At 44.6% G+C, this 27,286-nt stretch overlaps 1 protein-coding gene across 3 annotated transcripts; it reads left to right on the plus strand.

The window, feature by feature from the left end:
- Nucleotides 1-27,286, plus strand: LOC311104504 (uncharacterized protein). Of its 3 annotated transcripts, none has more exons than XM_084146360.1 (3): nucleotides 1-546; nucleotides 24,921-25,107; nucleotides 25,508-27,286. In XM_084146360.1, the coding sequence occupies exons 1-3, from the start codon at nucleotides 538-540 to the stop codon at nucleotides 26,491-26,493; spliced, it is 1,182 nt and encodes a 393-aa protein (XP_084002486.1). In that variant the 5' UTR covers nucleotides 1-537; the 3' UTR covers nucleotides 26,494-27,286. The 3 variants fall into 3 exon arrangements, with proteins under 3 accessions (XP_084002486.1, XP_084002487.1, XP_084002485.1); XM_084146361.1 differs by lacking the exon at nucleotides 1-546 and adding an exon at nucleotides 18,666-18,695 and having other exon boundaries at nucleotides 25,508-27,280; XM_084146359.1 differs by lacking the exon at nucleotides 1-546 and having other exon boundaries at nucleotides 24,839-25,107; nucleotides 25,508-27,280.

Raw genomic sequence — 27,286 nt, forward strand, 5'->3', positions numbered from 1 at the left:
AGTCTGCTCTTTTCCGTGAAGCGGAAAAAGTATACAGCCACTGACTACTGCGGAGGTTGCATTGCTTTTAATGCCTCATGGCCACTGCAGAGGTCTGATTGAACGTTTATTGGGTTTTACTGTTTCGCTGCACAGATAGTGCTGCTGTAATCAGTCTGGTATTGTATAAGCTACCCTTACTGGGCCTCAGTAAATTATTACTATCTGGACTCTCGATGAGGATGTTGTTCCAAGTGGCTATCGGGTAGAGGTAGAGGTAGACGATAACAGATATCAGGATGCTTGGTGAATTGGGTGTTGAACGTTTCATTGACTCTAGTAGATCAGGTAAAATCTTACCCAGGATCTTTCTGAAGTACGATTAGCCTACATTATACGTTTATTTGTCACAACTGAAATCGAGTTTCGATATTTAAAAGGACGTTTGATTGCTCTGGTCTAGCTGTGACAAAGAAAGTAACTAGTGTGGGCTAGCTACAGATTTACTCTTGAGGTTTTTTTATTTGAAGAAACGCTGAAGAAAGAATAGCTTCCACGATGGATCAGGTAAGTTTGGTTTACTTTTATTAACAGTATGCCTACTGTGGTGTATAACATGTCTAGGCCTAGTTTTCATCATCTGGTGGTAATAAACAGTATATTTTGTCCTTCAGCAAAGTAGCCTACTAGCCTATCGCACACAGATTGATACAAGGCAATGCGCAACGACCAGCTGAAGTCAGAACCATGGAGAAATAGTGAGTCCAAGCCTACACCTTGCAGTAGGGGTGTTGGTAAAATGACCAGGGCAGCCAATCCAGAAAATTAGCCATTTTACAACCTATTTGTTGTGATAATTGCGTTGTTTGTTCTATAACCTGCTAGTTCATATGCCTTGAGACAGCCGAGACAAGAAGACAGTGGCAGAATAAATTCAACCACACCTTTTTTTCAATCATAAAACCAGAGAGGAACATCTGTCTGGTTGAGTATATAAAACATGTTGCATGTAACAAACAGTTACGTGACCTACAGAATGGTCAAGCAAGTTAATGTTTTCGGCCTACTAAACAACTTGATTTAGAGTTACTGTAAGTAGCAAAGAAAATAATACTAATAATATGCCATTTAGCAGACGCTTTTATCCTAAGCGACTTACAGTCATGTGTGCATACATTTTTACGTATGGGAAAACAGGCGCTGCCTCCACTATTCAAGCACCATTTCAACTTCATCATCATCTAATCACCTATGTTTAGTCTACAACAGTGACAACTAAAATATACCAAAAACCAGGGGTGCAACTTTCACTGGGGACGGGGTGGACATGTGCCCCGAACTTTCTTAAATTGCATCACCCCCCCCCCCCCCATGGTACTGATTTCTGTGTGCGTGCAAGTAGAAAAATAACATGTTGACTCACCCAACTTGTAGAGAAATGTAAATTCCGTCCTCCTCTGTCAAACAGTACACGCTTTTGGCCTAGGCTACCTGGCTAAGATGCTTGCACGCTAGCCTAGTGTTATGATGATTTGTGATACAAGATTCATGAATGTATGGAGAAATCATAAGCTGTATGTGGACAGAGAACAAGGACAAGCCATGTGTTATGTCGGTCACGAGGGAGTACTAGAAGGTCAGTGTGCCAAGATAGAATGGGGGGCCACTGTTGCTAATCTTAGGATTGGTGCGTGATGGAATGGCCTGGCTAGGGTGCCACCCGACAACAAGGAGAGGAATGATATGTAGGAAGTGAGTGGCAGTTAGTAATAGTTAGCAACTGGGTACGATGGCGCAGTGGTCTAAGGCACTGCATCGCAGTGCTAACTGTGCCACTAGAGATCCTGGTTCGAATCCAGGCTCTGTCGCAGCCGGCCGCGACCGGGAGACTCATGGGCGGCGCACAATTGGCCCAGCGTCGTCCAGGGTAGGGGAGGGAATGGCCGGCAGGGATGTAGCTCAGTTGATAGAGCATGGCGTTTGCAACGCCAGGGTTGTGGGTTCGATTCCCACGGGGGGCCAGTATAAAAATTATAATATATGTATTCACAAACTGTAAGTCGCTCTGGATAAGAGCGTCTGCTAAATTACTAAAATGTAAATGTAAATAAAAGTTGGTTGGAAGGGCATTATATAAGTTGAAAGATGTGGTAAGGAAGTCAGTCATATGATGAGGCAAAGCATTATTATTATATTATTATGTGATCCAGTACTGAAATAAATGTAAATCAAACTTCCATCTGTGTCAACTGCTCTCTTACATCCTGAACTTCTCAATACCAGAAACTCATCATAACACCTAGTAACTTCCATTCATGGCCAACGATGCACCAGGCCAGCTAGTTAATGGCCCCTTTTCAAATTATTACTCTTTTTGAGAAGTAACTGTGAGATGCTCATCTCACTCCACAATGTCCCCCCCCCAAAAAAATGTGGACAATTATTATTTTATATTTTGTTTTAGATTACATTATATTCTATTCGTTAGTGTTCAGTATTTTCTGCGACTACTTCGCTAAAAGTATTGCGTCTGATTAAAACGGCACTATAGTTTCAATAAAGTGACCATTTGAATAAGTTTGTAGGTGCAACAGTTTTTATTTCTGTCCATTTAAGAACCAACAATGTGCTACCTTTTTGTACCATTTCTGACAATGCTAACTTAATTTCAGCCAAATCTGAGTTCTATCTAACCTGGTCAACAACTTGGATGCTTGGCAACAATACAACTGCTATTAGCTAACGTTAGCTTGCTTGTCCAATGTCCAGCAGCTAGCCTCTTTAGCTAGCTAACACCAGTCAGCTGAAAGTAGCTAGCTAACAAACAGGCAAAGAATGGTAGCTAGCTGTAATTGTTCATGGAAGTTTTGTTAAACAAGTAACTTCAGCCATTAGCTAGCTAGCTAATTAGAACCAGACAACATCGACACAGAAGCTAGCTAATGATAGCTAGTTCACGTCCAAATGCCAGTCATACATTTTTGTTCAAAACATAGCTACATCAGTTCAAAACCAAATTGTCATGCTGCTACCTTACAATGCATGCAATGCAATGGACTTTTGCAACACTAGCTAGCTATCTACTCCATAGAACAAGCTATGCTAAGAGCTAGCTACAGTTGAAGTCGGAAGTTTACATACACCTTAGCCAAATACATTTAAACTCAGTTTTTCACAATTCCTGACATTTAATCCTAGTAAAAATTCCCTGTTTTAGGTCAGTTAGGATCACCACTTTATTTTAAAGTGTGGTCGCCTGCTTCAATAGCCCATCAGTGACGAGGATCGACGAGTTGTATGTTCCAAGATGCCGCTCTGTTCACCACGGTTGTACTGCGCAGTTTGTGGCCCCGCCTGATAGCTTGCACGATTCTTGCCATTCTCCTTCGACCTCTCTCGTCAATGAGCTGTTTTCACCAACAGGACTGCCGTTGACTGAATTTTTTTGTTTTGTTGCTGCACCATTCTTGGTAAAACCCTAGACACTGTCGTGCGTGAGAAGTCTAGGAGGGCCGCCGTTTCTGAGATACTGGATCCGGCGCACCTGGCACGGACAATCATACCACGCTCAGCCGCTTGGGTCACTCGACTCACTGTATGTAGGAGCGGTCTATTTTCATGGAGGTAGTGTACCTAATAAACTGTCCACTGAGTGTATTTTGATATATTGTTGATATTTCTTTGTGGATCCATATTTCCAAAACCTAGTTATTCAATATCTTTATTTAGCAGGGGACACCCCTAACTGTCGCTCTCTCAGTGGGAGGGACTTTTCATCTGTGGAGCCTCAACAACGACATGTTGCTGACGAGACAGAGAAGAGTATCTCCCAATCAGAATACCTCAACAAACACCCCAAGAAACACCAGCAGAGACATGCAGGGAAGAAATCTCACCACTGCTGCTCTGACTGTGGGAAGAGTTTCACTACACGGAGGTCCTTCATAATTCACCAGCTGATTCACACCGGAGAGAAACCGTACTGCTGCTCTCAGTGTGGGAAGAGTTTCACTGCTTCTCAAACCTTAAAATTTCATCAGATTTCATACAGGGGAGAAGCCTTACCCCTGCCTGATTGTGATAAAAGCTTTGCTAATTCGGGAACTCTAACCAAACACCAGTGTGTACACACAGGAGAGAAGCCTTATAGCTGTGATCAGTGTGGAAAGAGCTTCAATAAGTCAAGCAACCTGACTACACACCAGCGAACACACACAGGAGAGAAGCCGTATAGCTGTTATCAGTGTGGGAAGAGCTTTGCAGTAGCTTCCATCCTGAATAGACACCAGGTAATACACACTGGAGAGAAGCCTTATAGCTATGATCAGTGTGGGAAGAGCTTTGCTGTAGCTTCCTCCCTGACTACACACCAGCGAACACACACTGGAGAGCGACCTTAGATAGCTATATGTGGGAAGAGCTTTGTCCATTTAGGGCCAATGAGAATACACCAGAAAGCAAAAATGGGTCGTATTTAATCTCCTATCCGGCACCGGTTCCAGATACCTAAATAAAGGATCAATAGAAAACATCTAGCGAACAATCATATCCATCTCCCATTCTTAAACAGTTGCCTCACTTCGAGGCAAGCAACACTGAACCATGCATGAGAGCATCAGCATCAGCTGTTCCGGATGACTATGTGATCATTCTCTCCCTAGCCGATGTGAGTAAGACTTTTAAGCAGGTCAACATTCGCAAGGCCGCAGGGCCAGACGGATTACCAGGACGTGTATTCCGAGAATGCTCTGACCAACTGGCAAGTGTCTTCACTGACATTTTCAACATGTCCCTGACTGAGTCTGTAATACCAACATGTTTCAAGCAGACCACCATAGTCCCTGTGCCCAAGAACACTAAGATAACCTGCCTAAATGACTACTGATCCATAGCACTCACGTCTGTAGCCATGAAGTGCTTTGAAAGGCTGGTCATGGCTCACATCAACACCATAATCCCAGAAACCCTAGACCCACTCCAATTTGCATACCACCCTAATAGATCCACAGATGAAGTAATCTCTATTGCACTCCACACTGCCCTTTCCCACCTGGACAAAAGGAACACCTACAGTGGGGAGAACAAGTATTTGATACACTGCCGATTTTTCAGGTTTTCCTACAAACAAAGCATGTAGAGGTCTGTAATTTTTTATCATAGGTACACTTCAACTGTGAGAGACGGAATCTAAAACAAAAATCCAGAAAATCATATTGTATGATTTTTAAGTAATTAATTTGCATTTTATTGCATGACAAGTATTTGATACATCAGAAAAGCAGAACTTAATATTTGGTACAGAAACCTTTGTTTGCAATTACAGAGATCATACGTTTCCTGTAGGTCTTGACCAGGTTTGCACTCCTCCATACAGACCTTCTCCAGATCCTTCAGGTTTCGGGGCTGTCGCTGGGCAATACGGACTTTCAGCTCCCTCCAAAGATTTTCAATTGGTTTCAGGTCTGGTACTGGCTAGGCCACTCCAGGACATTGAGATGCTTCTTACAGAGCCACTCCTTAGTTTCCCCGGCTGTGTGTTTCGGGTCGTTGTCATGCTGGAAGACCCAGCCATGACCTATCTTCAATGCTCTTACTGAGGGAAGGAGGTTGTTGGCCAAGATCTCGCGATACATGGCCCCATCCATCCTCCCCTCAATACGGTGCAGTCGTCCTGTCCCCTTTTCAGACAAGCATCACCAAAGAATGATGTTTCCACCGCCATGCTTCACGGTTGGGATGGTGTTCTTGGGGTTGTACTCATCCTTCTTCTTCCTCCAAACACGGCAAGTGGAGTTTAGACCAAAAAGCTCTATTTTTGTCTCATCAGACCACATGACCTTCTCCCATTCCTCCTCTGGATCATCCAGATGGTCATTGGCAAACTTCAGACGGGCCTGGACATGCGCTGGCTTGAGCAGGGAGACCTTGCGTGCGCTGCAGGATTTTAATCCATGACGGCGTAGTGTGTTACTAATGGTTTTATTTGAGACTGTGGTCACAGGTCATTGAACAGGTCCTGCCGTGTAGTTCTGGGCTGATCCCTCACCTTCCTCATGATCATTGATGCCCCACGAGGTGAGATCTTGCATGGAGCCCCAGACCGAGGGTGATTGACCGTCATCTTGAACTTCTTCCATTTTCTAATAATGGCGCCAACAGTTGTTGCCTTCTCACCAATCTGCTTGCCTATTGTCCTGTAGCCATCCCAGCCTTGTGCAGGTCTACAATTTTATCCCTGATGTCCTTACACAGCTCTCTGGTCTTGGCCATTGTGGAGAGGTTGGAGTCTGTTTGAGTGTGTGGACAGGTGTCTTTTATACAGGTAACGAGTTCAAACAGGTGCAGTTAATACAGGTAATGAGTGGAGAACAGGATGGCTTCTTAAAGAAAAACTAACAGGTCTGTGAGAGCCGGAATTCTTACTGGTTGGTAGGGGATCAAATACTTATGTCATGCAATAAAATGCTATTCATTGATTACAGCTCAGCGTTCAACACCATAGTGCCCTCAAAGCTCATTACTAAACTAAGGACCCTGGGACTAAACACCTCCCTCTACAACTAGATCCTGGACTTCCTGACGGGCCGCCCCTAGGTGGTAAGGGTAGGTAACAACACATCCGCCAAGCTGATCCTCAACATGGGGGCCCCTCAGGGGTCCGTGCTCAGTCCCCTCCTGTACTCTCTCCTCTGCTCTTGTCCTTCTAGACCTGTCTGCTGCCTTTGATACTGTGAACCATCAGATCCTCCTCTCCACCCTCTCCGAGCTGGGCATCTCCGGCGCGGCTCACTCCTGGATTGCGTCCTACCTGACCGGTCGCTCCTACCAAGTGGCGTGGCGAGAAGCTGTCTCCGCACCACGTGCTCTCACCACTGGTGTCCCCCAGGGCTCAGTTCTAGGCCCTCTCCTATTCTCGCTATACACCAAGTCACTTGGCTCTGTCATATCCTCACATGGCCTCTCCTATCATTGCTACGCTGACGATACACAACTAATCTTCTCCTTTCCCCCTTCTGATAACCAGGTGGCGAATCGCATCTCTGCATGTCTGGCCGACATATCAGTATGGATGACGGATCACCACCTCAAGCTGAACCCTGGCAAGACGGAGCTGCTCTTCCTCCCGGGGAAGGACTGCCCGTTCCATGATCTCGCCATCACGGTTGACAACTCCGTTGTGTCCTCCTCCCAGAGTGCGAAGAGCCTTGGCGTGACCCTGGACAACACCCTGTCGTTCTCCGCCAACATCAAGGCGGTGACCCGATCCTGCAGGTTCATGCTCTACAACATTCGGAGAGTACGACCCTGCCTTACACAGGAAGCGGCACAGGTCCTAATCCAGGCACTTGTCATCTCCCGTCTGGATTACTGCAACTCGCTGTTGGCTGGGCTCCCTGCCTGTGCCATTAAACCCCTACAACTCATCCAGAATGCCGCAGCCCGTCTGGTGTTCAACCTTCCCAAGTTCTCTCACGTCACCCCCCTCCTCCGCACACTCCACTGGCTTCCAGTTGAAGCTCGCATCCGTTACAAGACCATGGTGCTTGCCTATGGAGCAGTGAGGGGAACGGCACCTCCGTACCTTCAGGCGCTGATCAGTCCCTACACCCAGGCGAGGGCATTGCGTTCATCCACCTCTGGCCTGCTGGCTCCCCTTCCTCTGTGGAAGCATAGTTCCCTTTCAGCCCAGTCAAAGCTGTTCACTGCTCTGGCACCCCAATGGTGGAACAAGCTCCCTCACGACGCCAGGACAGCGGAGTCACTCACCACCTTTCGGAGACATTTAAAACCCCACCTCTTTAAGGAACACCTGGGATAGGATAAAGTAATCCTTCTATCCCCCCCCCCCCCCCCCCCCCCCAAAAAAAATAAATAAATAAATAAATAAATAAAATAAAGAAAGTAAAATTGAAAATTGTAAAGTGGTTATCCCACTGGCTATAGGGTGAATGCACCAATTTGTAGTCGCTCTGGATAAGAGCATCTGCTAAATGACATAAATGTGCCCTTGAGCAAGGCACTTAACCCTAATTGCTCCTGTGAGTCGCTCTGGATAAGAGCGTCTGCTAAATGACTAAAATGTAAATGTACTCCCTGTTCACGACTCTAACACCATCATTAAGTTTGCAGACGACACAACAGTGGTAGGCCTGATCACCGACAACGATGAAACAGCCTATAGGGAGGAGGTCAGAGACCTTGTTGTGTGGTGCCAGTACAACAACCTCTCCCTCAACGTGACAGGAAAAAAAAGAGGACTGAGCACGCCCCCATTCTCATCGACGGGGCTGTAGTGGAACAGGTTAAGAGTTTCAAGTTCCTTGGTGTCCACATCACCAACAAACTATCATGGTCCAAACGCACCAAGACAGTGATGAAGAGGGCACGAAAAAGCCTATTCCCCCTCAGGAGACTGAAAAGATTTGGCATGGGTCCTCAGATCCTCAAAGTTATACAGCTGCACCATCAAGAGCATTCTGACTGGTTGCATCACCGCCTGGTATGGCAACTGCTCGGCCTCTGACCGCAAGGCACTACAGAGGGTAGTGCGTACGGCCCAGTACATCACTGGGGCCAAGCTTCCTGCCATCCATTTTTACATTTACATTTTAGTCATTTAGCAGACGCTCTTATCCAGAGCGACTTACAGTTAGTGAACACATATTTTTTTTTTATACTGGCCCCCCGTGGGAATCGAACCCACAATGCAAACGCCATGCTCTATCAACTGAGCTACATCCCTGCCGGCCATTCCCTCCCCTACCCTGGACGACGCTGGGCCAATTGTGCGCCGCCCATGAGTCTCCCGGTCGCGGCCGGCGGCGACAGAGCCTGGATTCGAACCAGGATCTCTAGTGGCACAGTTAGCACTGCGATGCAGTGCCTTAGACCACTGCGCCACTCAGGACCACTATACCAGGCGGTGTCAGAGGAAGGCCCTAACAATTGTCAAAGACTCCAGCCACCCTAGTCATAGACTGTTCTCTCTGCTACCGCACGGCAAGTGGTAACGGAGTGCCAAGTCTAGGCCCAAAAGGCTTCTTAACAGCTTCTACCCCCAAGCCATAAGACTTTTGAACAGCTAATCATGGCTACCCAGACTATTTGCATTCCCCCCCACCCCCTCTTTTATGCTGCTGCTACTCTGTTTATTATCTATGCATCACCAACTCTACCCACATGTACATATTACCTCAATTACCTTGGCTAACCTGTGCCCCCGCACATTGACTCTGTACCTGTACCCCCTGTATATAGCCTCCCTACTGTTATTTTATTTTACTGCTGCTCTGTAATTATATTTTTTATTTTTTACTTATCGATTTCTTTACTTAACACTTATTTTTCTTAACTGCATTGTTGGTTAAGGGCTTGTAAGTAAGCATTTCACAGTAAGGTCTACACCTGTTGTATTCGGCGCATGTGGCAAATAACATTTTGATTTGATTTAGTCTGATCACCATGGTAACCATGCTGGAGCATAATATGCAGCTCTGATCTGGGATCAGGTCTCCCCTGTGTCTATGTAATATCAACTATTGGGATTTAAATAGATAATAATAATGTTTCAACAATAGGTGTCTGCATTAATATTATGTGAATGCTAAAGGCCCGTAATTGTATTAGTGAATATAGCCAAGTAGCGAGCCTTGCGTCACCACTCGGAATACTATCAGATTCAAGTGTCTAGTTTTACTGGTATGCATTTATTTAAATACTAAGGGACAAGTGCTAATATCTTGCAGTCAATGACCTAACATTAAAGGTAAGAATCTCTGGATTAACTATCTAATGTTAGCTAGATGTTCTAATTAATACATTGGCTGCATTTCTTTAAATTGACAATTCTGTGACCTGTCATGGGCAGGTTTTAAAATGACACAATACCTGTTAGCAAAGGTGTTATCTAGAGATGATGTGCAGGAGCTTGCAGGGATTTGTAGTCTTTCATGATGTCTACTTTCATGCTAATTTGCATTTGCGAAATTTGAGAGTAAATAGAGCCGACTATACTGATAAAAGTCACCTTGTCCGAGAGAGATTTACACGGTTATCAAAATGTGTCCCCAGGGTAAGCCTATGGGAAAACCCCTGTGGGAAAAATGAATGGTGTAAAACAAATTGGACCATTTCCCTGTTTGACCACTAGGTTTTATAGGTATTATGACTCGTCCACTGTGGGGCTCTAAAGAGAGAAATAGTAATGGCATCTTTTTATAGGCACTAATTTTGCCATGGTTCCGTTGGACAAAGCCTATGGGGAAAAGTAATGGCTTTTTTGTAAGGTGTTTAGATAAATGCCGAAAATGAGGTCTGCTGTAAACACAGGTTTAGGAGAGCTTATACGTTTTGTTCTACAATCTTTATCACTTCTTGTGAATGTAAGAATTTATATAATACAAAAAGTATATAAATCACAAAAAGGCTTCATAATTCATGAAGGTCGTAGCTCAGCTGGTAGAGCACGGCGCTTGTAACGCCAAGGTAGTGGGTTCGATCCCCGGGACCACCCATACACAAAAATAAAATAATGTATGCACGCATGACTGTAAGTCGCTTTGGATAAAAGCGTCTGCTAAATTGATTATTATTATTATTATTATTATTATTATTAACTGACTGCTATTATTTCATAGAACAAAACGTATAAGATCTAAGCCTGTGCTAACCTTATTTTCGGCGTTTATTCCAAAACCCACATTTTTCCCACAGGGATGGCTGAACGAGCCAGAGGTAACTAATTTCCGAGTTTTAAAACTATAGCTCAACATTGACATGATTAGTTGACGGTAAGTGGGGGCGGTACTTCCTGTATAAACACAAAGTCCCATCCTTGACTACTTCCTTTTAGCAGTGTGTAGCAAGCATATTCCTAGATGTGAGAAGTGTGAAGGAGGACCTGAGAGAAAGGAATGTGGAGTATTGATGGAAAAAGTTGTGTGTGGAAACTCTAGGGGGACCCATGGTGCTGGAGATCAGATGTGTCCGGTAAGAGAAAAACAGGTTGAGGTTACCAGGATCAGAGTAGTGCAGAAAGTGTCGTATCGCCTAATCAAAGAGTGACGGATACTGAGAGGATCCCTTTGATTAGGCTGAGGTCAATAGAGAGCGATAGAAATAACATGCTTTTGTATGTTTTTGTTTTTTTTGCGTTCATGGCCATGGTTGTCAACTGTACTGCAGGAATAGAACGTAAATTACAGTGGATAGATGTTGTGGTGGCAGCTGCAGAGAAGTACTTGTACTACAATATTTTACACTGCTCAAAAAAATAAAGGAAACACTTAAACAACACAATGTAACTCCAAGTCAATCACACTTCTGTGAAATCAAACTGTCCACTTAGGAAGCAACACTGATTGACAATAAATGTCACATGCTGTTGTGCAAATGGAATAGACAACAGGTGGAAATTATAGGCAAATTAGCAAGACACCCCCAATAAAGGAGTGGTTTTGCAGGTGGTGACCACAGACCACTTCTCAGTTCCTATGCTTCCTGGCTGATGTTTTGGTCACTTTTGAATGCTGGCGGTGCTTTCACTCTAGTGGGAGCATGAGACTGAGTCTACAACCCACACAAGTGGCTCAGGTAGTGCAGCTCATCCAGGATGGCACATCAATGCGAGCTGTGGCAAGAAGGTTTGCTGTGTCTGTCAGCGTAGTGTCCAGAGCATGGAGGCGCTACCAGGAGACAGGCCAGTACATCAGGAGACATGGAGGAGGCCGTAGGAGGGCAACAACCCAGCAGCAGGACTGCTACCTCCACCTTTGTGCAAGGAGGAGCAGGAGTAGCACTGCCAGAGCCCTGCAAAATGACCTCCAGCAGGCCACAAATGTGCATACGTCTGCTCAAACGGACTCCATGAGGGTGGAATGAGGGCCCGATGTCCACAGGTGGGGGTTGTGTTTACAGCCCAACACCGTGCAGGATGTTTGGCATTTGCCAGAGAACACCAAGATTGGCAAATTCGCCACTGGCGCCCTGTGCTCTTCATAGATGAAAGCAGGTTCACACTGAGCATGTGACAGACGTGACATTGTCTGGAGACGCCGTGGAGAACGTTCTGCTGACTGCAACAACCTCCAGCATAACTGGTTTGGCGGTGGGTCAGTCATGGTGTGGGGTGGCATTTCTTTGGGGGGCCTCCATGTGCTTGCCAGAGGTAGCCTGACTGCCATTAGGTACCGAGATGAGATCCTCAGACCCCTTGTGAGACCATATGCTGGTGCGGTTGGCCCTGGGTTCCTCCTAATGCAAGACAATGCTAGACCTCATGTGGCTGGAGTGTGTCAGCAGTTCCTGCAAGAGGAAGGCGTTGATGCTATGGACTTGCCCGCCCGTTCCCCAGACCTGAATCCAATTGAGCACATCTGGGACATCATGTCTCGCTCCATCCACCAACGCCACGTTGCACCACAGACTGTCCAGGTGTTGGCGGATGCTTTAGTCCAGGTCTGGGAGGAGATCCCTCAGGAGACCATCCGCCACCTCATCAGGAGCATGCCCAGGCGTTGTAGGGAGGTCATACAGGCACGTGGAGGCTACACACACTACTGAGCCTAATTTTGACTTGTTTTAAGGACATTACATAAAAGTTGGATCAGCCTGTAGTGTGGTTTTCCACTTTAATTTTGAGGGTGACTCCAAATCCAGACCTCCATGGGTTGATACATTTGATTTCCATTGATAATTTTTGTGTGATTTTGTTGTCAGCACATGTAAAGAAAAAAGTATTTAATAAGATTTTCATTCATTCAGATCTAGGATGTGTTATTTTAGTGTTCCCTTTATTTTTTTGAGCAGTGTATAACAGAAAAATCAGTTGGTGGTGGCATGCATCTTTAACAATTGTTTGCGGACCGCCATAATACCAAAGAAGAAGACCCATCCCAGTGTTGCCAACTTAGCGACAAATCTAGCCACTTTTTCTGGTGTTATTGGAGACTTTTGGCGACTCTGACGTGAAAGCACGTATCGTTCTTACTATTCTCAACGAGCAGCGGTTGCTGCTGTGGGCCCCACCCCTGTCCCAAAGCACTCACAGGAGGCCCAGTCCCTCCCTGCTGCAGTCAGAGCAGGAGATGTTCACCCCTCCGCGTCCAGACTGCAAATGAATCACGCATGCCGCCGCTGGCTGATCCCGCCCTGGCTTACATTCAGGGCGGGATGTAAATGTAAAATGTTCGTTGTCTAAAATAAATCACTGCACAAAAATAAATCACTGTATTTGACTCACACAGCCTCAGTCACTTACTCACCTCGTCCACTGTGTGTGTGCCTCTGTGACATAAGCTAAACATCTAGCTGGCTAGCTCATCATGTCTCAGTCTAAACTGTACACTCAAAAATACAGAAAGGAGTGGGGAATCAAATCCTGAATTCAAAGGCTGGTTGAAGCCGTTTATTGGAGATGATACACGGGCATACTGCCTGTATTGTAAGGCTGATTTCTACGCCAAACTTAGTGATGTAAAAAAAACACATGACAACTCAAAAACATACTCAAAAGGCAAAGCCTTATAACAGTTCCACCCAAAACAAGCTGCCATTTATGGTTTTTAAAAAATTACTCTGCAAAAAAGGCTGAGGCCACCATGGCATTAGCTATCGCTGAATACTGTTCCATGCTGGCATGTGATCACATTGGAGAAGCATGTAGAGCTGCTTTCTCAGACTCCACTGCTGCTACCCACTTCAAAATGCACAGGACAAAGTGCACAGAAATGATTAATGGTGTTCTAACACCATACTTTCTGAAAAAGTTGGTCGCAGATGTGGGTGACCAGCGTTTCAGCCTCCTCCTCGATGAGTCCACGGATGTAAGTGTTTCTAAGTACCTGGGGGTTGTGATAAGGTACTTTAGTGACACCAAGCAGACAATTGTATCAACATTTCTGGGGCTTGTTGAGTTGGAGGGAGGAGATGCCATATCTATAGCCTGTGCTGTTGGGGCTTTCCTCGAAGTGTTGCTGTAAAAAAGAGAAACTTCTGGGGATAGGGACTGGCAATGCCTCTGTTATGACGGGGATTAACAATGGGGTCCATAAAGTGCTGAAGGAGGAGTATGGCCTCAAAGATCTGGTTCTTATTCGCTGTGTGTGCCACTCTCTGCAGCTTGCTGTAAGTCATGCTTCCAATGACACCATCCCCCGTAGTGTGGAGTACTTGGTACGAGAGACTTAACTTGTTTTCAGTGTCTACAAAGCTCAGGGAGGCCTACAAGGCCATATATGAGACCATCAACTGTGGGGAGAAACCTTTACAGATAACCAAGGTGTGTGCCACACGTTGGCTCTCCATTGAACCTGTGGTTTCATGCATTTTGGACCAGTGAGAGGAGCTTAGGCTGCATTTCGCAGTCACCCAGTCCAGTGAACACTGTTACATGGCTGAGGTTTTATACTCCATCTACAGTGATCCTCAAAACATATTGTATCTGACTTTTTTGAAGTCAGTGCTGGGTGAGGTACAGTTGGCCATCAAGGCTTTTGAGGGAGAGCAAGTAGATACTCTTAAGCTACTTGACAGCTTGGTTAGCCTGATCAAGTCTGTGAGCAGCAGGGTGCTGAATCCATTGGCAAATGTTGATATACTCAAAGGGCCAATAGATGGATACATCAGTCCCAAACCGTACCTTGGTTACCTTTTTGAGTGAAAGGCAGCTGAGCTCCACCTTGCGCCTGAGGATGAAAACAATGTCCGAAAGCGTTGTGTAGCCTTCACCATCTCCCTCACTAATGAGTTGACTGCCGGACAACATCGAAGCATGTCAGTTTTCAATGTGGAGGAAACTCTAAAGCACAATAAGAGCCCTGGAGAAATATAAAAAATTGCCAAGCTCCTTGGCTACTCCCCTGCAGAGATAGACAAGATTGTCCAGCAATGGCGTGCCATCCATGTTAGTAAATGGAATGAGACAAAAAACACACTGGGCTTCTGGAGTGAGATTTGGAAGTTCAGGGATGCAGCTGATATCAACCCGTTTCAAGAACTTGCCATGGCTGCTGTGTCTGTTGTCCTTGCCACACTCGAATGCTGAAGTCGAGAGAGTATTCAGCCAGATGAGTGTGGTAAAAAGCAAACTTAGAAAACGGATGTCCTTGCAGACCCATAACTCCATCCCGTACATTCGATATGGACTGAAGCTGTCTGGTGAGGCTTGCTATGATAATTTTTTATTTATTTTTTATTTCACCTTTATTTAACCAGGTAAGCCAGTTGAGAACAAGTTCTCATTTACAACTGCGACCTGGCCAAGATAAAGCAAAGCAGTGCGATAAAAACAACAACACAGAGTTACATATGGGGTAAAAAAACATAAGGTCATAAAATACAACAGAAAATATATATACAGTGTGTGCAAATGTAGCAAGTTATAGAGGTAAGGCAATAAATAGGCTATAGTGCAAAATAATTACAATCAGTATTAACACTGGAATGCTAGATGTGCAAGAGATTATGTGCAAATAGAGATACTGGGGTGCAAAAGAGCAAAATAAATAACAATATAGGGATGAGGTAGTTGGGTGGGCTAATTTCAGATGGGCTGTGTACATGTGCAGTGATCGGTAAGGTGCTATGACAACTGATGCTTAAAGTTATTGAGGGAGATAAGAGTCTCCAGCTTCAGAGATTTTTGCAATTCGTTCCAGTCATTGCCAGCAGAGAACTGGAAGGAATGGCAGCCAAAGGAGGTGTTGGCTTTGGGAATGACCAGTGAGAGATACCTGCTGGAGCGCAGACTACGGGTGGGTGCTGCTATGGTGACCAATGAGCTAAGATAAGGCGGGGATTTGCCTAGCAGTGATTTATAGATGGCCTGGAGCCAGTGGGTTTGACGACGAACATGTAGTGAGGACCAGCCAACAAGAGCGTACAGGTCACAGTGGTGGGTAGTGTATGGGGCTTTGGAGACAAAACGGATGGCACTGTGATAGACTACATCCAATTTGCTGAGTAGAGTGTTGGAGGCTATTTTGTAAATGACATCACCGAAGTCAAGGATCGGTAGGATAGTCAGTTTTACGAGGGCATGTTTGGCAGCATGAGTGAAGGAGGCTTTGTTGCGAAATAGGAAGCCGATTCTAGATTTAACTTTGGATTGGAGATTCTTAATGTGAGTCTGGAAGGAGAGTTTACAGTCTAACCAGACACCTAGGTATTTGTAGTTGTCCACATACTCTAGGTCAGACCCGTCGAGAGTGGTGATTCTAGTCGGGTGGGCGGGTGCCAGCAGCGTTCGGTTGAAGAGCATGCATTTAGTTTTACTTGTGTTTAAGAGCAGTTGGAGGCTACTGAAGGAGTGTTGTATGGCATTGAAGCTCGTTTGGAGGTTTGTTAACAGTGTCCAATGAAGGGCCAGATGTATACAAAATGGTGTCGTCTGCGTAGAGGTGGATCTGAGAGTCACCAGCAGCAAGAGCGACATCATTGATATACACGGAGAAAAGAGTCGGCCCAAGAATTGAACCCTGTGGCACCCCCATAGAGACTGCCATAGGTCCAGACAACAGGCCCTCCGATTTCACACATTGAACTCTATCTGAGAAGTAGATGGTGAACCAGGCGAGGCAGTCATTTGAGAAACCAAGGCTATTTAGTCTGCCAATATGAATGCGGTGGTTGACAGAGTTGAAAGCCTTGGCCAGGTCGATGAAGACTGCTGCACAGTACTGTCTATTATCGATCGCGGTTATAATATCGTTTAGGACCTTGACCGTGGCTGAAGTGCACCCATGACCAGCTCGGAAACCGGATTGCATAGCGGAGAAGGTACGGTGGGATTCGAAATGGTTGGTGATCTGTTTGTTAACTTGGCTTTCAAATACTTTCGAAAGGCAGGGCAGGATGGATATAGGTCTGTAACAGTTTGGATCTAGAGTGTCACCCCCTTTGAAGAGGGGGATGACCGCAGCAGCTTTCCAATCTCTGGGGATCTCAGACGTTACGAAAGAGAGGTTGAACAGGCTAGTAATAGGGGTTGCGACAATTTCTGCGGCTAGTTTTAGAAAGAAAGGGTCCAGATTGTCTAGCCCAGCTGATTTGTAGGGGTCCAGATTTTGCAGCTCTTTCAGAACATCAGCTGTCTGAATTTGTGTGAAGGAGAAGCGGGGGGGGCATGGGCAAGTTGCAGCGGAGGGTGCAGAGTTGGTGGCCGGGGTAGTGGTAGCCAGGTGGAAAGCATGGCCAGCCGTAGCAAAATGCTTGTTGAAATTCTCGATTATTGTAGATTTATCGGTGGTGATAGTGTTTCCTAGCCTCAGTGCAGTGGGCAGCTGGGAGGAAGTGCTCTTATTCTCCATGGACTTTACAGTGTCCCAAAACTTTTTGGAGTTAGTGCTACAGGATGCAAATTTCTGTTTGAAAAAGTTAGCCTTTGCTTTCCTGACTGCTTGTGTATATTGGTTCCTAACTTCCCTGAAAAGTTGCATATCGCGGGGGCTATTTGATGCTAATGCAGTACGCCACAGGATGTTTTTGTGCTGGTCAAGGGCAGTCAAGTCTGAGGAGAACCAGGGGCTATATCTGTTGTTAGTTCTGTATTTTTTGAATGGGGCATGTTTATTTAAGATTGAGAGGAAATTACTTTTAAAGAACAACCAGGCATCCTCTACTGACGGAATGAGATCTATATCCATCCAGGATACCAGGGCCAGGTCAATTAGGAAGGCCTGCTCGCTAAAGTGTTTTAGGGAGCGTTTGACAGTGATGAGGGGTGGTCGTTTGACCGCGGACCCGTTACGGACGCAGGCAATAAGGCAGTGATCGCTGAGATCCTGGTTGAAGACAGCGGAGGTGTATTTAGAGGGTAAGTTAGTCAGGATGATATCTATGAGGGTACCCATGTTTACGGATTTAGGGTTGTACCTGGTAGGTTTGTTGATAATTTGTGTGAGATTGAGGGCATCTAGTTTGGATTGTAGGATGGCCGGGGTGTTAAGCATATCCCAATTTAGGTCACCAAGCAGTACGAACTCTGAGGATAAATGGGGGGCAATCAATTCACATATGGTATCCAGGGCACAGCTGGGGGCTGAGGGGGGTCTGTAGCAAGCGGCAACAGTGAGAGACTTATTTCTGGAAAGGTGGATTTTTAGAAGTAGAAGCTCAAACTGTTTGGGCACAGACCTGGATAGTATGATAGAGCTCTGCAGGCTATCTCTACAGTAGATTGCAACTCCACCCCCTTTGGCAGTTCTATCTAGATGGAAAATGTTATAGTTGGGGATGGAAATTTCAGAATTTTTGGTGGCCTTCCTAAGCCACCATAATGTTTTGGAGCTTTTTGGCACATCAGCTGCATACTCATTTAAGTCAGCTACCCTAACTGGGCCTCAGCCAATAAAAGTATCTGGACTCTCGACAAGGACGTTGTTCCAACAGGCTCTGGGGTAGAATTAGTTAGACAAAAACAAACAACAGGATTCTTGGTGAATAGGGTGTTGAACGTTTTATTGACTCTAATAGATCAGGTAAAATCTTACGCAGGATCTTTCTGAAGTAAGATTAGCCTACATTAGACGTTTATTTGTCACAACTTAAATCGAGTTTCGATATTTAAAAGGACGTTTGATTGCTCTGGTCTAGCTGTTCTTTATCTGAACGCGGTGACAAAGTAACTGTAGTGTGGGCTAGCTACAGATTTACTGTCACGTTTATTTTTTATTTTTTTTATAAACGCTGAAGAAAGAATAGCTTCCACGATGGATCAGGTAAGTTTGGTTTACTTTTATTAACAGTATGCCTACTGTGGTGTATAACATGTCTAGGCCTAGTTTTCATCATCTTTGATCTTCCATATCCCTTCGTTCCATTTGAACAGCTGGACAAAATAAACAATGGTGGTAATACACACTTGTGATATTTTGTCCTTCAGCAAAGTAGCCTACTAGCCTAAAGCACACAGATTGATACAAGGCAATGCGCAACGAGCAGCTGAAGTCAGAACCATGGAGAAATGAGGCCAAGCCTACACCTTGCAGTAGGGGTGGGTGGGTAAAATCCCCGGGGGAAGCCAATCCAGAAAAATAGCCATATTACAACCTATTTGTTGTGATAATTGCGTTGTTTGCTCTATAACCTGCTAGTTCATATGCCTTGACACAGCCGAGACAAGAAGACAGTGGCAGAATAAATTCAACCACACCTTTTGTTTAATCATAAAACCAGAGAGCAACATTTGTCCCTTGAAATTCACAAAACAAATTGCATGTAACAAACAGTTACATGACCTACAGCATGGTCAAGCCAGTTAATGTTACTAAACTATTGATTTAGAGTTACCGCAAGTTGCAAAGAAAACAGGGTCTGCCTTCACTATTCCAGCACCACTTCAACATAATCTAATCACCTATGCTTAGTCTAATACAGTGACAACTAAAAGATACCAAAAACGATTTAGTCTGATCAACCTAAGCTAAATATGTGTATCCATGGTACTGATTTCTGTGTGTGTGCAAGTAGAAAAAAACATGTTGAATCACCCGATGCTTGCTCGCTAGCCTTTAATTAATGGGCAACGATGCGCTACTCCAGCTAGTTAATTGCCCCTTTTCAAATTATTACTATTTTTGAGAAGTAACTGAGATACTCATCTCACTATTAATGCACTTTCAAAATTTTTAATTTGGACAGTTATTATGAAATATTTTATTCTGTTGTATTCCATTATATTATAGTTGTGAGATTAGAGTATTTTCTGTGCCTATTTAGCTGAAATTCTTGCCTTGATTTAAAACACTTTTATTTTTATTGAACCTTTATTTTATCAGGGAGTCATACATACAGTGGGGAGAACAAGTATTTGATACACTGCCGATTTTGCAGGTTTTCCTACTTACAAAGCATGTAGAGGTCTGTAATTTTTATCATAGGTACACTTCAACTGTGAGAGACGGAATCTAAAACAAATATCCAGAAAATCACATTGTATGATTTTTAAGTAATTAATTTGCATTTTATTGCATGACATAAGTATTTGATCACCTACCAACCAGTAAGAATTCCGGCTCTCACAGACCTGTTAGTTTTTCTTTAAGAAGCCCTCCTGTTCTCCACTCATTACCTGTATTAACTGCACCTGTTTGAACTCGTTAAAGACATCTGTCCACACACTCAATCAAACAGACTCCAACCTCTCCACAATTGGCAAGACCAGAGAGCTGTGTAAGGACATCAGGGATAAAATTGTAGACCTGCACAAGGCTGGGATGGGCTACAGGACAATAGGCAAGCAGCTTGGTGAGAAGGCAACAACTGTTGGCGCAATTATTAGAAAATGGAAGAAGTTCAAGATGACGGTCAATCACCCTCGGTCTGGGGCTCCATGCAAGATCTCACCTCGTGGGGCATCAATGATCATGAGGAAGGTGAGGGATCAGCCCAGAACTACATGGCAGGACCTGGTCAATGACCTGAAGAGAGCTGGGACCACAGTCTCAAAGAAAACCATTAGTAACACACTACGCCGTCATGGATTAAAATCCTGCAGCGCACGCAAGGTCCCCCTGCTCAAGCCAGCGCATGTCCAGGCCCGTCTGAAGTTTGCCAATGACCATCTGGATGATCCAGAGGAGGAATGGGGAGAAGGTCATGTGGTCTGAAGAGACAAAAATAGAGCTTTTTGGTCTAAACTCCACTCGCCGTGTTTGGAGGAAGAAGAAGGATGAGTACAACCCCAAGAACACCATCCCAACCGTGAAGCATGGAGGTGGAAACATCATTCTTTGGGGATGCTTTTCTGCAAAGGGGACAGGACGACTGCACCGTATTGAGGGGAGGATGGATGGGGCCATGTATCGCGGGATCTTGGCCAACAACCTCCTTCCCTCAGTAAGAGCATTGAAGATGGGTCATGGCTGGGTCTTCCAGCATGACAACGACCTGAAACACACAGCCAGGGCAACTAAGGAGTGGCTCCGTAAGAAGCATTTCAAGGTCCTGGAGTGGCCTAGCCAGTCTCCAGACTTGAACCGAATAGAAAATCTTTGGAGGGAGCTGAAAGTCCGTATTGCCCAGCGACAGCCCCGAAACTGAAGGATCTGGAGAAGGTCTGTATGGAGTAGTGGGCCAAAATCCCTGCTGCAGTGTGTGCAAACCTGGTCAAGACCTACAGGAAACGTATGATCTCTGTAATTGCAAACAAAGGTTTCTGTACCAAATATTAAGTTCTGCTTTTCTGATGTATCAAATACTTATGTCATGCAATAAAATGCAAATTAATTACTTTAAAATCATACAATGTGATTTTCTGGATTTTTGTTTTAGATTCCGTCTCTCACAGTTGACGTGTACCTATGATAAAAATTACAGACCTCTACATGCTTTGTAAGTAGGAAAACCTGCAAAATCGGCAGTGTATCAAATACTTGTTCTCCCCACTGTATAGCTTCCATAAAGTGACCCTTGGACATTTTGAAAAGCTATGTAATGAGACATTATATAAACTGTTTATAGTGTTTTATTTACATTTTAGAGGTGATAAATTGGGCAAATCGGGTGAAGAAAGCCGGTTCCCCACATGACGCAGTAGCTTTCGCTTCCCCACTCGCCATTTTTAAAGAGACCCGGCGGAGCTCCATTGCTTTCTTCAATCATGCAGAGACGGGTAGCATGAAGGTCTCGTCATTGACTTTGCTGGAAAGGGGAGAAATGGTGCTTTACAATGGTATTCATATTACAGTTGACCTGGAAGTATTACCTTTTTTGGGGGCTAAAATAAGGTTAAGTGTACTGAACAGTGCGATGTACAAAATGTTGTTAGCTAACGTTACTCCATAGGCCAAGCTACGGTAAGAGCTAGCCATATTTCACTGTCAGACAGGACACAACTCAAACTGTAGCTGAGAAAACAAATCAAATGAGATTTTGTTGGTCGCGTACACATACTTAACCACTTCGCTACACCCGCAATAAGATAAGCTATGTTCCTAGTTCCAACAGTGCAGTAATATCTAACAATTCACAACAATACACACAAATCTAAAATTAAAAGAATGTTTAATTAAGAAATATATAAAAATTAGGACGAGCAATGTCGGAGTCCAGAGTATAAATACAGTACATTCATAAGTATGTGGACACCCCTTCAAATGATAGGATTCGGCTATTTCAGCCACACCCGTTGCTGACAGGTGTATAAAATTGAGCACACAGCCATGCAATCTCCATAGACAAACATTGGCAGTAGAATGGCCTTACTGAAGAGCTCAGTGACTTTCAACGTGGCACCATCATGGATGCCACCTTTTCAACAAATCCGTTTGTCAAATTTCAGCCCTGCTAGAGTTTCCGCGGTCAACTGTTAGTGCTGTTATTGTGAAGTAGAAACGTCTAGGAGCAACAATGGCTCAATCGAGAAGTGGTAGGCCACACAAGCTCACAGAGCGGGACCACCGAGTACTGAAGTGCGTTGTACGTAAACATCGTCTGTCCTCGGTAGCAACACTCACTACCGAGTTCCAAACTGCCACTGGACGCAACGTCAGCACAATAACTGTTCGTCGGGAGTTTCATGAAATGGATTTCCATAGCTGAGCAGACGCACACAAGCCTAAGTTCACCATGCGCAATGCCAAGCGTCGGCTGGAGTGGTGTAAAGCTCGCCGCCATTGGACTCTGAAGCAGTGGAAACGAATTCTGTGGAGCTTCACCATCTGGCAGTCTGACTGACAAATCTGAGTTTGGCGGATGCTAGGAGAACGCTACCTGCCCCAATGCATAGAGGAGGAATAATGGTCTGGGCTTGTTTTTCATGGTTCGGGCTAGGCCTCTTAGTTCCAGTAAAGGGAAATCTTAACGCTACAGCACACAATGACATTCTAGACGATTCTGTGCTTCTAACTTTGTGGCAACAGTTTGGGGAAGGTCCCTTTCCTGTTTCAGCATGACAATGCCCCCGTGCACAAAGCGAGGTCCATGAAGAAATGGTTTGTGGAGATCGGTGTGAAAGATCTTGACTGGCCTGCACAGAGCCCTACCCTCAACCCCATCGAACACCTTTGGGATGAATTGGAACGCCGACCGCGAGCCAGGCCTAATCACCCAACATCAGTGCCCGACCTCAATAATGCTCTTGTGGCTGATTTGAAGCAAGTCCCCACAGCAATGTTCCAAAATCTAGTGGAAAGCCTTCCCTGAAAAGTGTATATAATGCCCATGACTTTGGAATGAGCTGTTTGACGAGCAGGTATACACATACTTTTGGTCATGTTGTGTATGTGATGGGATACATAGACAATATGGACAGTATGTGGATATAATATTTATATCTGTAGATTACGTAGGATTGAATAGTGTGTGTGTGTGTGTATATGTGTGTGTATGTGTATATATATATATATATATATACAGCAATAGTTGAATAGGATGGCCTTGACTAGAATACAGTATATACAAATGAAGTGGGTAAAAATTAAAGTTATTAAAAGTAACCAGTGTTCCATGCTATGTACATAGGCCAGCAGCCTCTAAGGTGCATGGTAACTTAACCGGGTGGTAGTCGGCAAGTGACAGTGACTAAGTTCAGGGCAGGTTACTGGGTGGAGGCCGTCTAGTGATGGCTGTTCAACAGTCTGATGGCCTTGAGATAGAAGCTGTTTTTCAGTCTCTCGGTCCCAGCTGTGATGCACCTGTACTGACCTCGTCTTCTGGATGATAGCGGGGTGAACAGGCCATTGCTCGGGTGGTTGATGATCTTTTTGGCCTTCCTGTGACGTTGGGTGCTGTAGATGTCTTGGAGGGCAGACATTGTGCCCCGGTGATGCGTTGGGCAGACCGCACCACCCTCTGGAGAGCCCTGAAATTGCGAACGTGCAGTTGCTGTACCAGGCGGTGATACAGCCCGACAGGATGCTCTCAATGGTGCATCTGTAAAAGTTTGTGGGTCTTAGGGGCCAAGCCGAATTTCTTCAGCCTCCTGAGGTTGAAGAGGCGCTGTTGAGCCGCCTTCACCACACTGTCTGTGTGGGTGGACCATTTCAGATTGTCAGATGTGTACACAAAGGAACTGGAAGCTTTTTACCTTCTCCACTGCGGCCCTGTCGACGTGGATGGGCAGAGAGGAGGAGATTGGAGTCGTGATCTGATTTGCCGAAGGGAGGGCAAATGCACATGTAAAAAGGACCACTTCAGTGTGCAAATACATGCATGCTAGCATCAGAAAAACTCACCAGTTTCGAACATCCAGAATAGATTCTAGTATGCACCTTCTCCTGTCTTGACATTTTCATCCAAATATGTGCGGATCAACAGTGCCAAACTAACAACTCTGCCATTTGACCGGCTTGATTGTATTTACAGCTCTGATCTGGATGGTGGACTAGCCCATGTGTTGGATATTTGTCAACGGCCATTCCAGTGGTGTGGCGGTTGGGGAGGGGGCTAATGTTCCCAAACCCTGATTATATAAATGTATAGGATGCATAAATGTAATGGTTTAGGCTAGAAACAAGCTGTAAAAGGCACCAGAAAGACGTGGCTCTATTGTACAGCCACATTTTGGAAAGGGGTGGGGACATTCGGCCCGTATCTTGAAAGAGAGGGTGGTGTTCCTCGTTCCAGCATCTCTTAAGATCTCCTCCTAACACATATGGACCCAGAACTAAATCGAGCGGCTGACCAATTACGTGAGACATTAGTTCTGGGTTAACCAAGATTAACTCAGGGGTGAAAGATGTGTTCAACTCCAATGAATTCTCAATCAAAGGTTCTGAACATAAGACGGGGGCATTACAAATGTTTAAATGTTTTACATTTGTAAATAATATACAACTTCCATTTGAAAAAACTGTACATTTGTAGAAAGTAGTGATCAATTACACACTTCAGGAGAAAGTAGTTATTATAAGGATGCACCCAATCAATCAGAGATTTAGACTAAAGTAACCAAATGTTTGGTCTAATGATATTCTATGTACAATACTTCCTGTGGTCACCAGGACAGAGCTAGCCCGTCGCCCTCCACCCTGCCAGAGTTCCCTGGTCACAACTCTCCTGGTAGAGCCTTACTGCAGGGTCTGAAGAGGGTGTCTGTGTGGCTGGTCGACTGCAGGAAAACACCAGGGCAGAGTGGAACTGTAAGAGAAGGACACGAGGAGGAGGGAGATGGAGATTTGATTTCATCAAGTAAGAACAATGGGGTGTGTGGATTAGACTACAATCTGCTTCTGCAACTTCTGTTAATTGATTTTATAAACAGTATACTCAATGTCCAGTAAATTGTTGATCCAGTTTCGTGAACGGAGGGGGTGTACCTAATAAACTGGCCACGGAGTGTATATTGATGATAAGGGCGGCAGGTAGCCTAGTGGTTAAGAGCGTTGGGCCACTAATCGAAAGGTTGCTGGTCAAATCTCTGAGCCGACTAGGTGAAAAATCTGTCTGTGCCCTTGAGCAAGGTGCTTAACCCTAATTGCTCCTGTAAGTCGCTCTGGATAAGAGTGTCTGCTAAATAACAAACAATTAAAACAAGATATTATAGTATTTATGGACCCATATTTATTTATTCAATGTCTTTGTTTCACAGGGGACACCCCTAACAGTCATTCTATCAGTGGGAGGGGCTTATCATCTGGGGAAACTCAACCACATGATGTTGCTGACGAGACAGAGAAGAGTTTCTCCAGATCGGAACATCTCAAGAAACACCAGCAGAGACGTACAGGGAAGAAACCTCACTGCTGCTCTGGCTGTGGGAAGAGTTTCACAAGCCAGAGTGGCTTCATTATTCACTGTGATCAGTGTGGGAAGAGTTTTGCTGCATCTAACACCTTCAAATCTCATCCAAGAATTCATACAGGGGAGAAGCCTTACTCCTGCCTTGATTGTGGGAAAAGCTTTGATAGTGCAGGAGCCCTAACCATACACCAGCGTGTACACACTGGAGAGAAGCCTTTTACCTGTGATCAGTGTGGGAAGACCTTCAATCAGTCAGTCCACCTGACAAAACACAAGCTGACACACACTGGAGTTAAGCCTTATAGCTGTGATCAGTGTGGAAGGAGCTTCAGTCAGTCAAGCAACTTGACCAAACACCAGCGTGTACACACTGGAGAGAAGCCTTTTACCTGTGATCAGTGTGGGAAGACCTTCAATCAGTCAGTCCACCTGACAAAACACAAGCTGACACACACTGGAGTTAAGCCTTATAGCTGTGATCAGTGTGGAAAGGGCTTCAATCAGTCAAGCAACTTGACTATACACCAGCGTGTACACACTGGAGAGAAGCCTTTTACCTGTGATCAGTGTGGGAAGAACTTCAATCAGTTAGGCAACCTGACAAAACACAAGATAAAACACACAGGAGTTAAGCCTTATAGCTGTGATCAGTGTGGGAAGAGCTTTGCTGTAGCTTTCTCCCTGAATAGACACCAGGTAATACACACTGGAGAAAAGCCTTATAGCTGTAATCAGTGTGGGAAGAGCTTTGCATTGGTTTCCTCCCTGATTAGACACTATCGAACACACACTGGAGAGAGAACTTATGTCTATGTGGGAAGAGCTTTGCTCTAGCTTTCTCCCTGAATAGACACCAGGTAATACACACTGGAGAGAAGCCTTATAGCTGTGATCAGTGTGGGAAGACCTTTACTGTAGCTTCCTCCCTGACTAGACACCAGCGAACACACACTGGTGATAAACCTTACATAGAGATATGTGGGAAGAGCTTTGTTCATTTAGGGCCAATGAGAAAACACCAAAAAGCACAAACATGACGTATTTCATCTCCTTCCTATCCGGCACCGGTTCCAGATCCCTAAATAAAGGATCAATAGAAAACATCTAGTGAACAGTCATATCCATCTCCCATTCTTAAATCAGGTTACTTATTCTGATCACCATGGTAACCTCTGAGTAGCATAATATTCAGTTCTGATCTAGGATCAGGTCTCCCCTGTGTCTATGTAATATCACACATTGGGATCTAAATGCATAAATGTTCTAGAAAATGTCATAGTGAACCTGTGTGTGTTGGGGGGGATGTTGATAATTGTATCTTCTTTCATATACTCATGATACTATTATTATTAAATGTCATTATGTAGAACAATGTTTCAACAATAGGTGTATATTCATGTATTCAATTGATCAATAAATTCATTATATTATCTTCTAAACAAGAAGTTATCACTTTAATTTGATATTTTCATAATTATCTAAATTGATTAAAATGATCCAAAAACGAATCAATGATGAATTGGGTAATAATATCCATGTGGTCAAGGCAAGAACTATGTATACTGTGTCTTGTAACAATGGTTAATGTAATAACCTTTAGATTTTATGTAATAAAACCGGTAAATGT

Source organism: Coregonus lavaretus, assembly GCF_964263955.1.
Source record: "Coregonus lavaretus genome assembly, chromosome: 28".
Taxonomy (NCBI): Eukaryota; Metazoa; Chordata; class Actinopteri; order Salmoniformes; family Salmonidae; genus Coregonus; species Coregonus lavaretus.

Excerpts from the sequence above, each read along its gene's own strand:
- LOC311104504 (XM_084146359.1), top strand. The coding sequence starts at position 24,894 with ATGTACAATACTTCCTGTGGTCACCAGGACAGAGCTAGCCCGTCGCCC. Across the intron at positions 25,108-25,507 it reads TGGAGATTTGATTTCATCAA|GGGACACCCCTAACAGTCAT; the intron begins GTAAGAACAATG and ends TTTGTTTCACAG.